At 40.8% G+C, this 16481-nt stretch overlaps 1 protein-coding gene across 22 annotated transcripts in view; it reads left to right on the top strand.

Annotated features, from left to right (window-relative positions):
* COL12A1 (collagen type XII alpha 1 chain) overlaps positions 1-16481 on the top strand; it is a 112523-nt gene that overhangs the window by 45916 nt on the left and 50126 nt on the right. For 13 of the 22 annotated variants that reach the window (XM_083497256.1, XM_083497250.1, XM_083497260.1 and 10 more), the window contains exons 3-14: positions 5173-5322; positions 5404-5523; positions 6311-6475; positions 6618-6764; positions 7605-7747; positions 8183-8312; positions 9299-9444; positions 9730-9859; positions 11275-11414; positions 12438-12567; positions 14306-14442; positions 16272-16404. In XM_083497256.1, coding sequence (XP_083353382.1) covers positions 5173-5322; positions 5404-5523; positions 6311-6475; positions 6618-6764; positions 7605-7747; positions 8183-8312; positions 9299-9444; positions 9730-9859; positions 11275-11414; positions 12438-12567; positions 14306-14442; positions 16272-16404 — 1671 coding nt within the window. Of the gene's footprint in view, positions 1-311; positions 505-1327; positions 1450-5172; positions 5323-5403; positions 5524-6310; positions 6476-6617; positions 6765-7604; positions 7748-8182; positions 8313-9298; positions 9445-9729; positions 9860-11274; positions 11415-12437; positions 12568-14305; positions 14443-16271; positions 16405-16481 lie in introns of all 22 variants that reach the window. The other 9 variants (XM_083497259.1, XM_083497268.1, XM_083497267.1 and 6 more) reach the window with 1 other exon arrangement.

Below are 16481 nucleotides of genomic sequence, written 5' to 3'. Positions count from 1 at the left end.
GGGGGCGCACGGGGTGGAACCTATGGTGGATTTGGTAATATTGTGCATATGCAAGGGCTTTTGATCCAGTAGAGGGATCTGGTAATAGAAGAGGAAGGGAGGGTTGTTGTTTTTACCATATCTCCTTCCTCCTATGCCACATTCTACCCTGTTCTGGAGGATCCCTCAACTCCTTTGAACCAATTTTCTTGGGCTGCTAGGGCAAAGCATACAGGTGCTATAGTGCATTCACTTTTTAAAAACTGAAATTAGGGTTTTATGGTTGAATATAGCAAACACTTAATTTCTTGGGTGTTGTTTGATTGTTGCAGCTTCCCCATTTAAACCTCCCAGAAATCTGCACACTTCTGATTCTACGATGTCAAGTTTCCGTGTAACCTGGGAGCCAGCCCCCGGTGAAGTGACGGGTTATAAAGTAACTTTCCATCCAACTGGAGAAAGCAGGCGCCTTGGAGAATTAATAGTTGGCCCATATGACAACACTGTTGTATTGGAGGAGCTCAGGTATTGCCACTCATAATTTCCTTCCTTATCAGTATTTTTCTCCCCATAGGTATTTTTCAGTCAACTGCATCTCTTTCAGCATATAATACCAATTCTATCATCCTATGTTTATTTTTTAAAGTCTATTTCATTAGATGCCAAATGCAGAAAGGCATGGTAAATATACTATTCAAATAAATGAATTAAAATATGACCCTCAAGAAAGCTTGTAAAACCCTTCTGCTGGGTCTGTAGTAGTTGTTAGCTGTCTTGATGGTCAAGCTTGGCTCAAAGCTAGGAGATACAGACAATACAGCTATAGATGTTCAGTTGTAAGGACCAATCTCTTGCTTCAGTAATAGTTTCTTGCTCAGTGCCATTTTTCTAGAAAAAGAGGTGCCGGAACTCACAATGAACACCTCCCTTGTTCTCTTAGAATGGCAATGGCGCTCACCTGAGAGGTGCCGGAAAAGAGTTCCTGCGAGTTCCCTGTGAAAAAGAAAGCTTTAGATTTCAGCTCCTAAAGACTTACCCTGCCGTAAAAATCCATGACAGGGAGAATCATTGTAGTTTAGTGGTTAGTGTTTATGAACCCTGATCAAGAAGACCCAGGTTCCAATCCACACTTGGCCACAAAGCTTTTTTGAAGATCTTGTTGGGCCAGCCTAACCCACCTCATATCCTTCTTAGGATAAAATCAGTGGGGAGAGAGCCATGTATTCTGTCCTGAGCTCCTTTGAGAAATGGTAGGATTAAAAACAGAGTGAATAAATCTCTAAAGGTGTCAAAGTGATCCATCCATTCCCAGTCTAATTTGCTTCATATATGCATTTAAATCACGCAGGGCAGGCACTTCCTACAAAGTCAATGTTTTTGGAATGTTTGAAGGAGGTGAAAGTGCACCACTGATTGGAGAAGAAATGACTACCCTTTCAGATACTGCTGAGGTGCCCTTTTTACCTGAAGGTAAATATGATTTTAATGAGAAGCCCATTTCTTATTTGGATATTCTAGCTGTAGATCTTTACTTTTAGAAAACTGGTAAAGTGAACTGTTTTCAACATAATTAACTGATACAGTTATTTACTTGCAGGAGTAATTGCAAAAAGAAAAGGCTACTTTTCATGAAGACCACTCCTTGGTCTTTAGTGACCATTTTTAAAGATAACTTCCCTCTCCGTTAGTTTCCATCTTTATAAAAAGGCTCTTTCTTGTTTGTGAAGACTTTAATGATTATTGCCCCATTTCACATTATAGCTATGCAGACTTATACAGTTACTCATGCATTGTCAAATACATGATTTACACACACACACACACACACACACCATACGGCACTATATGGAGTCAATAAACAGCCCATATGGTGCCACCACTGTCCTTTTCTCTGGAAATTTGAAAATGCTGTAGGAAGGATTTTGAAACCTTTCAGAGAATTTAGGGCAGGCATAGGCAAACTTGGCCCTCCAGATGTTTTGGGACTACAACTCCCATCATCCCTAGCTAACAGGGCCAGTGGTCGGGGATGATGGGAGTTGTAGTCCCAAAACATCTGGAGGGCCAAGTTTGCCTATGCCTGATTTAGGGTGAATAAAATTTGGCCAGGATCCAAACAGCTATTTTATATGTGTCCAATGACTTCACCCACTGAATTTTTAAAAACATTTTTCTTTGAACCCTGTGGTGAATAACATACCATGTTTGAACATTCCCCAAATTTTCAAGAGGTTTACTCTATGGCAAGTGTTTGAAAAACTCCAAGCAAACATGGACACCTGGAATTACTTTCTTCAGTTCTTTGGATCCAGGACTGTTTCTGCACTGTTTCTGCTTGATAGTGCAATCTTAAATACATTTACTAGGGAGTAAGCCCCAGTGCACACAGTGCAGCTTCTGAGTAAGCGTGCATATAATTCACTGTGCAATAGTTCACTGGCCTAAACTGAAACACTGTCAGGAGGTATATAATGTTGCAAGTGAAATGGGAAATACTGTAGTAGTTAACTCCTCCATATAGAAAATGAGCAGTGTTCTGAAACTTCACAGTGCCTCCCCTCAAGAGGGTGTAGGTGGGCATGAACGTATTTTCAAAAAGTGAAACTTGAACAAAATTCACAGGACAGGCATGTACAGTGGTACCTCGGGTTACATAAGCTTCAGGTTAAATACGCTTCAGGTAACCCGAGGTACCACTGTATGTGTGTGTGGCAGCGGGGATTGCATCTAGCAGTGTTAGGAAAGGCCCCCGCCCCCGCTCACTTGCAGGGCTTTTTGCAAGCAGTCTTTCAGCCCAGCAGCTTTTGCGTGTGTGTGTGTGTGTGTGTGTGTGTGTATGAGAGAGAGAGAGAGAGAGTACTTTGTAAACATCTTAGAAGCCCATTCTGGCATTAAATGGTATATAAGTAAAATAAAGTGTGTGTGTGTGTGTGTGTGTGTGTGTGTATGTGTGTGTGTGTGTGTATATATATATATATATATATATATATATATATATATATATATATCTGACTGTGTGCTGTTGCATGGTTACATTATAGGCTGGAAGGCAGTTTGTTAAAGCCCACTGCAATACCACTACAAGTGAGTGTAGGACTTTCTTAAAGCGTTTCAATGCAAAGCAGCAAGGGCAACAACAACAACAACAACAACAACAACAACAACAACAACAACAACAACAGATAACACCCATTGGCCACTTGACTGACATGATAAGCTAAATGCAGTCCTCACCTCCATCCTATGATTTATTTTATTTTTTTGCAAAGTTCTCTTGCTCCCTGCAAAAGAGGCAGAAAAATGAATTCCTCCTTTGAAAGGAGTGAAGGAAATGCAGGGTTCAGTACAGCACTATAAAATAATTCCACCAAAATCACTTATACTGAGTTATACTGTGTTCCATTCTTATGGAGGAAAGAATACTTTTGAGGATGGAAAAGTCCATCCTTCACAGGAGGGAACCCTTGGATCCAACTCAGTAGGTACAGTCTGGCTAAAATTAGGTATTTTTCGGTCTTATTTATTTTTAGGGGACAGTTAAGCACATGGGCTGCTATTTGACTAAGTTTTACTTAGAGTAGGCTAATTGGAATGAATGAACATGACTTACGTCAATCTCAGTGGGTTTGCTTTGAGTAAAATGTAGTTGAGCACTACCCATACTTAACTCTCTCCCATTGAAATAAGTGCACCTTAAAAAGTTCCTAATGTTGGCAGGATAATACCCCGTTTATATCATTGCAATTGCCCTTTATTCCTGCAGTTATTCCTTACAACCTAAGATGCTTTTCTTTCTTTCTTTTTTAAATAAATGAGGTGAAGTGGCAGCCTATATGGAAAATTGTGCTCATAAAAATCCATATGCTGCATTAAAACATATAGACTTTCTGCCATGGCTTTCTGGTTGGAGACTAAATTTACAAAAGATTTGATGGCATTGATATTTCCAATGTTTAAAATTAAGGCCAGACTCCAGACACTCGTGTGTGTTGCTTTGCATTCACAATTATCAGGGCTTTTCTGGTCCCCTCCTCTAACACAAGGCTCTTTGAATCCTGAACAATGTTAGCAAGTGCATGAACTTTAATATATACCCTATTTCATGATTTATGATTGTGTTGATTAAAGACTAGTGTTGTATTTTCTATGCAGAAGAGGATCATGCTTTTAAATCCCCAGGTACCTGGAATAGTTCTATTCATGAATCTACAGTTTTGGATCAATTATGTGGAACATAGATGAAATCACTCTGATGAGTGTGCCTGATTTTACTCAATGGGATTTCTTCCATGTAAAGACCAGAAGCTATGATGGCATGAAGCCAGAAGGTTTTGCTGCTGGTAACATGATCTCCAGAGGAAAAAAGGAGGAAGAGCACACATACACCCATTCAAATGGCTAATGAAAGGATCATATTTTAAAGCCTTGTGTCTTTCTGCTTTGTATAAACACACTGTGAATTTCAGCATGTAGAAAGCAGTTCTTATTTTTAGCCTACAAATGGACGGTCCCCAATATTTTATTTACTTTCTCTCTGAAGCATTTAAAACTTTGTATAAATGTTTGTTTTTGTCACTTCTGATTCTTTTGTGTTTATGTGTGTTTCTGTATCTTATATGTGTTGTATTCTTTCTCTTGTTGTGTTAAATGTGTAAAAGTCTGCACCATCTTCATTAACAGACCACAAAACAGTATAAAAGTAATTTTATCATTTATCTCCACATATTAAGCATATGGACTAATTTCTAAAGATTCTTGTTTAACACTCCTCAGATTTTATCAATTCTCACACATATTTAACTGGAGAAGATGCGCAATTTTGAAGTAGTCGTTGTCATTGGCTACCTAACTTAAGTTTATTTAGTTGTTCAATAATTTAGCTGTGTTGATTCTCACTGCACTTGGGCCCTGGCTAAGTAATAGTCTAATAGATCATGTCAGTGTTACGGGCAGTGCTCACCAGAATATGCTTCACAGCACACCTTTTAAAGCAAATATTAATAATACATAATCTCAGAAGTGTTATTGGTAGCACTATGGAATGCTCCTAACGACTTTAAGTTCCAATTTATATAGAAGAACACTAGTCAGTTACTTAAGCCATGCATGCTGGACAATGTAAAAGAGGATAGGATAGAAAACAGCTGTTCATTTGCTGCAACTAACACACTTGTATTTTGATTGCTGTGACAGGCCTGGAATGCAAAACCAAAGTAGAAGCAGATATTGTGTTGCTGGTGGATGGCTCATGGAGCATTGGTCGGCAAAATTTTAAAACAATCAGAAGCTTCATTGGTCGCATTGTTGAAGTATTTGACATTGGTCCCGACAAAGTGCAGATTGGTAAGCCTTGAATGTCCTGAAATAATTTGGGGGTGTTGTTGTTTTGGGACCTTTTGCAACTAAGTTATATTTCTCTCCCAGCTCTTGCACAGTATAGTGGATCTCCTAGAACAGAATGGAACCTCAATGCACACAAAACCAAGCAGAGTTTGATGGATGCTGTTACCAACTTGCCTTATAAAGGAGGGAACACCCTCACAGGTAACATTCTGCTGCTGAATTCATCATAAGGTACACTGGGGAAATTAATACAATGTTATATGGTCTGAAAAGATTTTTTGTTTTGAATATATTATACTGACTTTATAGAGTGGACAAAGAAGTGGTTCTTTAATCTCCTCTGTTTATCTGCTGCCACTCAGTCTCTTCAAACAACACTCCACAGAATCTCTTCAGAATGCTTCCCCAATTTCCTCAGCCAAGACCTTCAGTCCCTTATAGTAGCCCTTAAGGAACAACAACAACAACAACAACAACAACAACAACAACAACAAAGTCTGTGCTACAGATATCTCACAGGGAGCATCACTTCACAATCTTACTCTGTATAAGTGATCTCCAAACTAGGAGGGTAGTCTATGGTTACCAGGCAGAAAGTTGTCTTGCCAGTGCAAGTAGATAAATAGGTACCACTGCTGCAGGAAAATAAACGTTTCTGTGTGCTCCGACACTCATCATAGTGTCCCATTGTGCCAGAAGCTCAATGTCATGCTGGCCACATGACTTGGAAAGCTGTGGACAAATGCTGGCTCCCTCAGCCTGAAGCGAGATGAGCACCACACCCTATAGCCAAGTTTAACTGGACTTAACCATCCAGGGGTCCTTTACCTATGAGTGGTAACCGTAACAGCTGGAATGAAGTAAGTACTTAGGGCAAAGCTTATGTGTCTCTTAATGAAGGTACCTATCCTACTTTTGGGACGTCTACTCTCTATGCTGGAATCTATGGCTAATGAATAATGGGTACCTGTGTGCGCTGTGATTTCAGGAGATGCTCTGAAGTTCATCTTAAACAACAACTTTAAGATAGAAGCTGGCATGAGGCCTGGGGCTCGCAAAATTGGTGTCCTCATCACAGATGGCAAATCACAAGATGATATAGTTGTGCCATCTCAGTCACTGAGAGATTTGGGAGTGGAGCTGTATGCTGTTGGTGAGTATTACGTGGAGAGGTGGGAAATATAGAAGTTGGTTGGAAAACTAAATCACTCATTCTCCTTTATATGAATTGGGAAACAGTCTAATGAACATGCCTAGGTTATTTTAAAATGTTTTATTTTTGTGACCTTTTTAAGGTATCAAAAATGCTGATGAAAATGAACTGAAGCAGATCGCAACAGACCCCGATAACATTCATGTTTACAATGTTGGCGATTTTGGCCTCCTTGTTACAATTATTGATGACCTTACTAATAATTTGTGCAATAGTGTCAGAGGTCCAGGTATGTTTCTCTTTCTAGTTTCGTTTTCAACTTCTTTTTACCTTTTATATGATGCCTGCTGAATTTTTCCTAAATTACTTACTTGGAACTTTGTTTTTGCATTACCCCCATGGTGTGCTAGCTGTTAAAGCCCATCTGCTTTCTGAGCTCTCAGGTAGCATCTGAAGCTCTGGATCATGTGAGAAGTAGCAGGGTGGCAGCCCTTCACACATGCCAGCATTACCACATTTTCTGTGAATGGGGAAATGCTGAGTGAGAACAAGTCATAGGATGGACTTCTCCCACATGACCCAAGTCGCCAATGTTTAGTTTCACAGTCCAGGAAGGAGTTGTACTACACTGGTGACTCCATCACAGAGTAATAAGAGAAAAGTTCCTTGGGAGGAAAATATATTCTATAGCCGTTTTAAGACAGAGATACTCATGAGCAACTGTTGGCATATTATTTAACAAGATAAAAGGGCAAATTCAAATGTTATGATGAGTCCTGCACAGAAGAAAATATATGAAATAACATGCCCTCAGCATGTCATTTGTGATTTTTGCATATTAATTGGTTTTTTTGCTCTGAAGTTTTTACTGGCTGCAGCTTCTCAGTGCATGGACTTAGGTTTGCCATAACATCTCAAGTGTGATTATCACAGATTAAAGAATGCATCATATTTTACTATAAATTATTTTATGCATATGAATCATATACATTTCAGTTCAGTAAGTAAATAGATCCAATACTTAAGTAAAAACAAGTCGAGTTGACGTATATTATTGTTTTGCATTTCCTTCTTTGGTAACCCTCCTAATGAAGATTTTATAGTATTGTTCCTTTTTTTTGCATCACAGCTGATTTGGCACTACCACCAACCAATCTAAGAACCTCCGAGGAGACACCTTATTCCTTCAGAGTATCATGGACGCCACCTGCTGAGAGCGTTGATAGATACAGGGTTGAATATTATCCTGCAGATGGAGGCCCACGAAAGGAGGTCAGCACTGGACATCCAATTTTATTATTTTTATTTATGTTTGTGTATACCACTGATTTTGCAGTGGCTCCGCTCCTTCCTCCTGGACCATGTCCAGAAAGTAGTGCTGGGAGATGAATGTTCAGATCCCTGGGCTCTCACTTGTGGGGTGCCTCAGGGCTCTGTCTTCTCCCCCATGCTTTTCAATATCTATATGAAGCCACTGGGAGAGATCATCGGGGGGGGGGGGGGGGCGTTTGGACTGGGTGTTCACCAGTATGCGAATGATACCCAGCTCTACCTCTTTTAAATTGGAACTAGTGAAGGCAGTGAATGTCCTGTGTGAGTGTCTTTACTAGAAGTTGCTTTTGTTCTATCAGGGCCAAGAGCAGAGATAAAAATAGCAGTAGATAGATTTATGCACAATTATGTCTCCCGTTTCTTGTTTTCATGCAGGTCTTTGTAAGTCGTTCAGAGACGACTACAGTTCTGACTGGCCTCAAGCCCGAAACAAAGTATGTTGTGAATGTATATTCTGTGGTAGAAGGTACCAGTAGCGTACCTCTAGAGGGCGTTGATACGACTTGTAAGTGTCAATTCAAATTCAATTAAGATATGTGATAATTCATAAAACTTCCAAACTGTTTTTAAAACAAAGCTCTGCATAGAATGTTTGTGGGAATATGGAATGGAGATGAGAACTCCAAGCATATAAAAAACCTCTATGGATATTTTTAAAAATTGCAACCTCCTTGTAGATAGACATTACCTTACTGAACAACAAAATGATTCACTCTGGGAACTGTAGCTCTGTGAGGGGAATAGGGGGTCTCCTAACAAGTCTCAGCACCCTTAACAAACTACTTTCCCCAAGATTCTTTGGGGGGAGGAAGCCATGACTGATTAAAGTGGTATGACACTACTTTAAACGTATATTGAAGAAGGAGCCTACGATGAGAAAGAGAACATTGGGTATTTAATATTCTATGATATTATAAGCAATATGACAGGAGAGTTTTGGTTCTTCAGTCCAGAGGGTAGAGTTATGAAAAGGATGAGTGCCAATCAAGCTGGGTGACCCTGAGAGTGTGATTCAGCTTTGTCAGTATACATTTCAGATTTACCAATTTGGGATTGTGGCTGTGTAGATTAAGTCCAGAACAGATGAGAGAAACTATCCCAGACAGTTATGTGTATTATGCTTTCATAGGATTAAAAGACTGTTCACCGAAAGTCATGTACAGTTTGTGACCCACTAAACTAAGTTCAGACTATTAGCTATGCATCAGAACCTGCCAAGTACCTAACATCTCCCCTGTTCTTACAAACCCTGGGAGACTGTAAAAACAGGAGGTTTCGTAAGCCCTGTTGGGTCAGTATGTACAGCTGGTGGACTGTGTTCAAACTAGTTGGTTATAAGTTGTGCGGGCCTGGTTTACTGCAAAAAAAAAAACACAATAACTAAAAGCTACTCCCCATCTGAAAGCTGAAAGTTCAAACATGTTTTCAAAAATGAAGATGTAAAATATGTTTAGGGACACAAATAACGGAATTACATTTATGGTTCTGCAGTGCCAATCCCTTCAGTCAGAAACTTGAATACGTATGACATCACCTCAACAACAATGCGCGTGCGATGGGAACCTGTCAGTGGAGCTACTGGCTATGTGCTGCTGTATGAACCTGTCAATGCCACAATACCAGCAACAGAGAAACAGGTAACAACAGATTTAAGAAAGAGAGGCAGACAGACAGTGACAACCTGAATTTGCTTCCATATGCCAAAGCAGTAAGACATTTATTTTGTGAGTGTATAGATTATAAAATAAAACAGCTTGATTGGAAAGTTATATACACAATGATGTATGAATCAGGAAGTTGTAAATACATTATTGAACATGGAAACTGAATTTTTTAAAAAAACAATGTAAAGGCCCAAGCATTTTGTTTTTCTTTCTAGTGGCTTCTTCTAAACTTCCTTGTTTCTTTTTCTCTTTTTCCAGATGCGTGTTGGAGCATCAGTGAATGATGTACAGCTGCTTGACCTGATTCCTAACACTGAATACACTTTAACAATTCATTCAGCTTTTGGTGACCTCATCAGTGATCCACTCACCATGCAGGAAGTCACCTGTAGGAATAATATCTTGCTTGTCTTATATTTACCCCCTCTTGGTTTGGTAATGCCATGCCTCAGTATATTAAAGGTATACTGTGATTTGTGTACAGGCAACGTTTCACTTGCCACTTGCGCACAACTGTGCACATGCACAGCTCTCATGAACTGGATGTGCTGTGTGACTTTGTTGAGGCTGCTGAGTGTCCCTGCCTAATAGCTGCTGTTCCTCTGACTCATGAGGAGACTCCCAACAGAGACCAAAGAGGATGTCATTGTTGGGCTCTGGGAAGGGTCTCCTCATGAGCCATGAGGACTCTACAGGGTTCTCCCCACTTATGCACATTTCACTTATGGATGTGGAGGGCCAGAACATTACCCCTGGGTAAGTGAGGTGTTGCCTGTACATAGTCACACTGGCGAAGGAACAGGAGTGCGGGGGGAGCGCATTGCCCCGACAGTGCGATCCCATTGGGGTGCCATTGCTGCTGCTCCGCCGCCTGCACTGGGCGCCACGCCCCCACAGGCGACATGCCATGCCCCCAGGATGCTTGTCACGCCCCCAGGATGCATTCCAGCCCCACCCCTCCTGCTCTCCGCCCCCCGGTGCCGGAGCATGAAGCTCCACCACTGCATAGTTATACCATTACTCAGTTACTTAGACACATTCTAGGGGCTTGGATTATTGTCACTAAACCCATCCACTAATACTTAAAATGTGATAGTGCTACTGTACCCATACAGTGCTTGAAACTTGGCTGCTAAAAGACAATCACTCTCCAAAGATGTTCTGAAAGATGTTCCCATGTTATTCTCAATGGGAAGCCTTTAGATATGGCTGTTCATATAGCACAGGCACAAGGCGTATTAGGAATAGATGATAGTTTTTCCCCCATGTGGATAATTGAAGGTTTTTATTAGAATAACCATTTCTTATTGTATATATACTTGCAGCTATTTACCGTATTTTTTGCTCTATAAGGCTCACTTTTTCCCACCTAAAAAGTAAGGGGAAATGTGTGTGCGTCTTATGGAGTGAATGCAGGCTACGCAGCTATCCCAGAAGCCAGAACAGCAAGAGGGATTGCTGCTTTCGCTGTGCAGCGATCCCTCTTGTTGTTCTGGCTTCTGAGATTCAGAATATTTTTTTCTTGTTTTCCTCCTCCAAAAACTAGGTGCGTCTTATGGTCTGGTACGTCTTATAGAGCGAAAAATACAGTACCTCCCATAAGCATGTTTTTCTGGTTTACATATTATTTCAGTACCTTGTAAAATCTGTTTGAAAGGTGGCATTCTCACTTCAATTAATTTTTTAATATGAATGTAAAAGTTACATGGACTAGGAGATTTAAAGATAAATATTTGCCAAAATATAAACCTGTTTAGGGGATGGCATTTAATATTCTTGCCAATATGTCTGATTATTCCACAGTACCTTTAAGTGGAGCAAAAAGCCTAATGATAAGAGATATTACTCACAGCAGCATGAGAGTCATTTGGGAACGTGCTCCAGGGAAAGTTCGGAAATACATATTGAGATACAAAGCAGCTGGGGAAGATGACGTGAAAGAGGTAGGTGAATTTTAGCTAATATGTGAAGATAGCTTAAGTGGAGTATTACAGCATGACTACCTGCAGCAGTGTTATTAAGGAGCAATCAGATGCCTGAGTTCCTGATATGTAAAATTATTTCTCCTCTTAAACAAATTTAGATTCTTTGGTTTCAGTGGTACTGAACCAACATATATGGATTGTTCTTCTCTTAGAAGTTAGCATTGCTAAGCCACAGGATTCTTATGTTATAAATACAAGTGGTAGAAGAGTGACAATGGCTAGCATGTGTACTTTGCTTGCAAAAAGGAATAATTTTTTAAAAAATAAAAAGTAGCCAAGGAATATAGAAAAAAGCTATGTGAAGCAAGCCAGTATGAGGATACAGTGGTACCTTGGGTTACATACGCTTCAGGTTACAGACTCCGCTAACCCAGAAATAGTACCTCGGGTTAAGAACTTTGCTTCAGGATGAGAACAGAAATCATGCAACGGCAGTTCAGCAGCAGTGGGAGGCCCCATTACCTAAAGTGTTGCTTCAGGTTAAGAACAGTTTCAGGTTAAGAACAGACCTCTGGACAAATTAAGTATGTAACCTGAGATACCACTGTACAGGGCTGAACGGCTGTGAATGTTGTACCACAGCAGGACTGGTGAAGCAGCTTGGCAAAAAGCACCATCACGAGCACTCATTAAATTGAAGGCTAGTTCAGGGCTTTTCCCTTATAGCAGCCTTCCCCAGCTTGGTCCCTCCATATGTTTTTGGACCATAACTCCTGTTAGCTTCAGCCATTGGGAACGATGGCCCTAGAACACGGAGAAGGATCAAAGAAAATATATTCAGGTTAACACACTTTGATGCCGTTCATTTGTAAATAAACAGATTAGTACAAAGTTCACCACAAGTCTTCAGTGATATCTATCCACCAGGAATAGCTTTGTGAAGATAGTCCTAAACTGTCTACAACATGGAAAACAAAAGTATGAAAGTGATGTTGTAAGGAGGAAAGCAGCATTTAATAAATCTCTTTTGTTTATGTCTAGTTGGAATTGGATTCCTCTCAGACCAGCACAGTTCTCCCTGATCTTTTTTCAAAAACACTCTATAACGTTGAGCTTGTTGCAGTATATGACGAAGGACCGTCTATGCCAGTAGCTGCAGAAGGCACCACTTGTAAGTCAACTCTATTGCTTAATAGGTTTTCTTAGATCAGATGTGGAGAACCTTTGGCCCACCAAATGTCACTGAACTAGAACTCCCACCAGCCCCAGCAAGCATGGCCAAGGATGATTGGAATAGTAGTTCGGCAACATCTGGAGTACAAAAGATTGCCCGTAGCTGTGTCAGTTTCTTAAAGAAATGTAGGGTTTAAAATGTTGAGTTTTGTAAAGAGTAATGGCCTAGACCAGAATGACTCTAGAGGAGGAGACTTAGGTTGTTCTCCTAAACATCATCCTAGGTGGGAGGTGCCAGAAGGAAAACATGAAAAGATGAAGCAGCAGCTCCCACCTCTACAGTATATGTAGCAACCACAAATTGGGCAGCAACAAGCATGCTGCCATTAACATAGGAACTGTATTCACCAATGAGATCATGGATTCAAATCCAGACAGTATCCCTGGCAATAGCTCCTATCAGGCATGCTGCCATTAACATAGGAACTGTATTCACCAATGAGATCATGGATTCAAATCCAGACAGTATCCCTGGCAATAGCTCCTATCAGGCATGCTGCCAGAAATTGCATTGTAGAAGTGATTAATTAGCTCTCTGGCACAGCATCAGGATTGGCATAACGCCCACTGTGGTGATTAAACAGTGTCTTTGGTACAGCTTTCCTCAGGTATATTGTGAATAGTGCCTTTGGTTCTCAAGGAGAAAGCTGCAAAGGATCAGCTTTTTCATTTGCCCTCAGGCATGGCAGACTCACATAACAGTGGGAGGACACTTTGTAGGGCACACCTGGCATGAAAGTTTGCACTCCAGATCACTTGGAGGTCTGGTATTTAGGACTCATGAGGAACACAGGGAAAGAAAACACAAAGTTGGATGTGCCGTATGGGAAAAGCATCAACACAAATAATGACCATAACATAGACGAGGACCAGAAACCTGAAGAGGTTTCATAAAGGCAGAGAAAAGGGCCAAAGGGGACAGCATAGAACTGGCCATATCCCAGCCAGAACACTGTGGACACTGTCAGTCCATGTACACCAAGCCTCTGCACACCCACCTTAACAGAGTTCACTGGGGTAGGATTGTTCTGCAGAGCACCACTAAGTTTATAAAGGAAGCATGTTGTTCAGACAGCTTATATCCACATACAACCTTTATAGATAAAAATCGCTATGATGGCATTTCTGTGACCACCCCTGACTGGAAGCACTTAAGATGTGAATAGAGATTTCATCACTGGCACAAACATGGGGTGGGTGAGGGTGGGGGAAGGATGTTGAACAGATAGAGAAGTGCACTATGGAGGATAAAGAAGAGGTTTTAAAACTCCTGTTTCCATGTACAGTATTGTTGTTTGAGTGAAAATGGGCTTGTTGAGCTCCTCAACTACCCATAGGCCCCAGGCAGATATCCGGTCTTGCCATATTCTGATTCTGGGCATGGCAGATGCAGTGGCATTCTGCAATGTGGAGACTGTGGAGCCAAAAGACTGAGCCTGACAATCCTACTGTAGTAAAATAATCTGTGCTGTTCTAGAGAAATTAAGGATTTCACCCTATGAGTATATGGCATGTAAACTGTTCTGTACATTCCCCATGTGGTTTGTGTCCAAACTCCAAACGTCTTATGTGGTGGATTAGTCTCTGCACATAACCTTGCATTTCTAGAAATGTTTAGTTTATAGGGTTTTTCCTCTTGTGATACAATTTCTCACTTCCTTTTTCCTTCCTGACAGTACCAGTACCGGCACCACAAAATCTAAGAACCGATCAAGTAACCAAGACAAGTTTCAGAGGTACTTGGGACCATGGAGCACCTGATGTAGCTCTCTACAGAGTAGAATGGGGACCACCTGGTGAAGAGAAGCTACAGGTAAGAATTTTTCAATAACCCCCAAATCAATCACTTTAAACCCTTTTTGTGTGTTTACTGCTGTTTGCTGGAAATGTTAAACTGGCCACTGTGTTTTCTAAACTTTTGATACCTAGGGAACCAGTTTCTTCATTAAGTCTGGAGACACATTGAATCCTTTTGAATACAAAAGTGACTGTATGTGTTCTCCCCCTTGGAACTATAGATTAGCTCAGTTAATATTGCCTCCTGGCACCCCATAGTGTGGTGGCACTGTGGTATAAACCACAGAGCATAGGGCTTGCTGATCAGAAGGTTGGTGGTTTGAATCCCCGTGACGGGGTGCGCTCCCGTTGCTCGGTCCCTGCTCCTACCAACCTAGCAGTTTGAAAGCATGTCAAAGTGCAGGTAGATAAATAGGTACCGCTCCGGCGGGAAGGTAAACAGCGTTTCCGTGTGCTGCTCTGGTTCGCCAGAAGCTGCTTAGTCATGCTGGCCACATGACCCGGAAGCTGTACGCTGGCTCCCTTGGCCAATAAAGCGAGATGAGCGTCGCAACCCCAGAGTCGTCTGTGACTGGACCTAACGGTCAGGGGTCCCTTTTCCTTTTTTATGGTTGGGTTGCACTGCTCACTTAACCACCCTCTGCCTGAGTTGCTGCTGTGTGCTGATCTTACCTCTTCCCTCACGCTCTCCAAGGAACTCACTTGGAGGGAGGTAAAGTGAATGATCCCCAGCAGAGATTTAAAATCGCAGAACACGCAGCAAAGTAAAGCATGGAAGTATAGGCTGTTAGATCTTTAAAATATCCCCTTCTAAATGGCTTCCAAAATTACCCACTTCCTTTACTATAGAAAGAGACCACATGTTTGGTAAGTCAAAATGGTTTACTTAAGAACTCTTCAAAGGTCAGATTCATGCGCTTTTTCATGCAATAGCAAGAAAAGACAGGCAATACAACTTAGTTTCAAAAAGTAGTAAAATGTTTATAAATTATTTGTATAGAAACACAAAGATGGCTTGCTAAAGCCATGTGGTCTAAGCTTGGAGCATCTAACTTCAACATCCTTAGTAGAGTTCACGTGGTGGAAGAAGAAAAGAACAAAGAGTTTGGTAACCTTTCCTTCAAGGGTGAAGAGGTGTGACTTAGCTAAGCCTGGCAGAACAGCTTACTCTTCTTAATCCTTCATGCATTACTTAGAGTTAAGCATGTTGGCTATATGAAGCTAGTTTATCCCACAGTTGTCACTGCCCATATAAAATGGTTCATTATCACATAAAGCTGACCATAAAATCATGGTTGGATAATTAGCCTCTGGACAAGCTGTGTGCTGGTGCATGCAGCTCAAACACTCCCCAAATTACTCACTGTCTTTCGATAATGGGGAAACAAATGACAGAGCGGCTGGCCTAGTGTTATGTGTGAATCAGAGCTTGTGGTTTCTTTATGAATAAACTGGAAGCAGAAGCTGGGGTATGTTCATACACATCCTAATTTCCCTCAGTGTAGTTTATGAAAAGCTTTCTGTCATAAAGTGGCCATTGGCAGAGGTGGGGGAGACTAATACTTCATAGGATGATGGTCTCCTTGCTCTGAAAGACATAGGGTTGTAGATTTATCCAACATGTTGGCTTAATTTTTCAAGGCCATAACAACCTCTTCCAGTAGCGCACAGTGTATAAATCACTGTTGATCAATTGTCTGTAGATGGATTTCTGTATTTAAAGAACTGTAGGTGGATTTCTGTATTTAAAGATCTGTTCTAGTCAATGAAAAATGTTAATTGTTAAATATATTGCCTCAATGAGTAACTTTCTTTCTTTCCCCCCATCCCCTGTCACTTCCAAAGACAATTCTTAATGGTGATGAAAATACTCTAGTTTTTGAAAATTTGAACCCAGACACACTCTATGAGATTGGAGTTACTGCAATTTATCCCGATGAATCAGAGAGTGATGAACTGATTGGCAGCGAGACCACATGTAAGAAATTCTGAAATGCATTCATACATGGATTACAATTTGTAACAATAGTATTCAAATGAAAGACATGTTTTTAA

This window comes from Podarcis liolepis (assembly GCF_965112155.1).
Source record: "Podarcis liolepis genome assembly, chromosome: 3".
NCBI classification, from domain to species: Eukaryota; Metazoa; Chordata; class Lepidosauria; order Squamata; family Lacertidae; genus Podarcis; species Podarcis liolepis.
The sequence above is the reverse complement of the archived record's forward strand: the minus strand, read 5'-3'. Positions and strand labels throughout refer to the sequence as shown.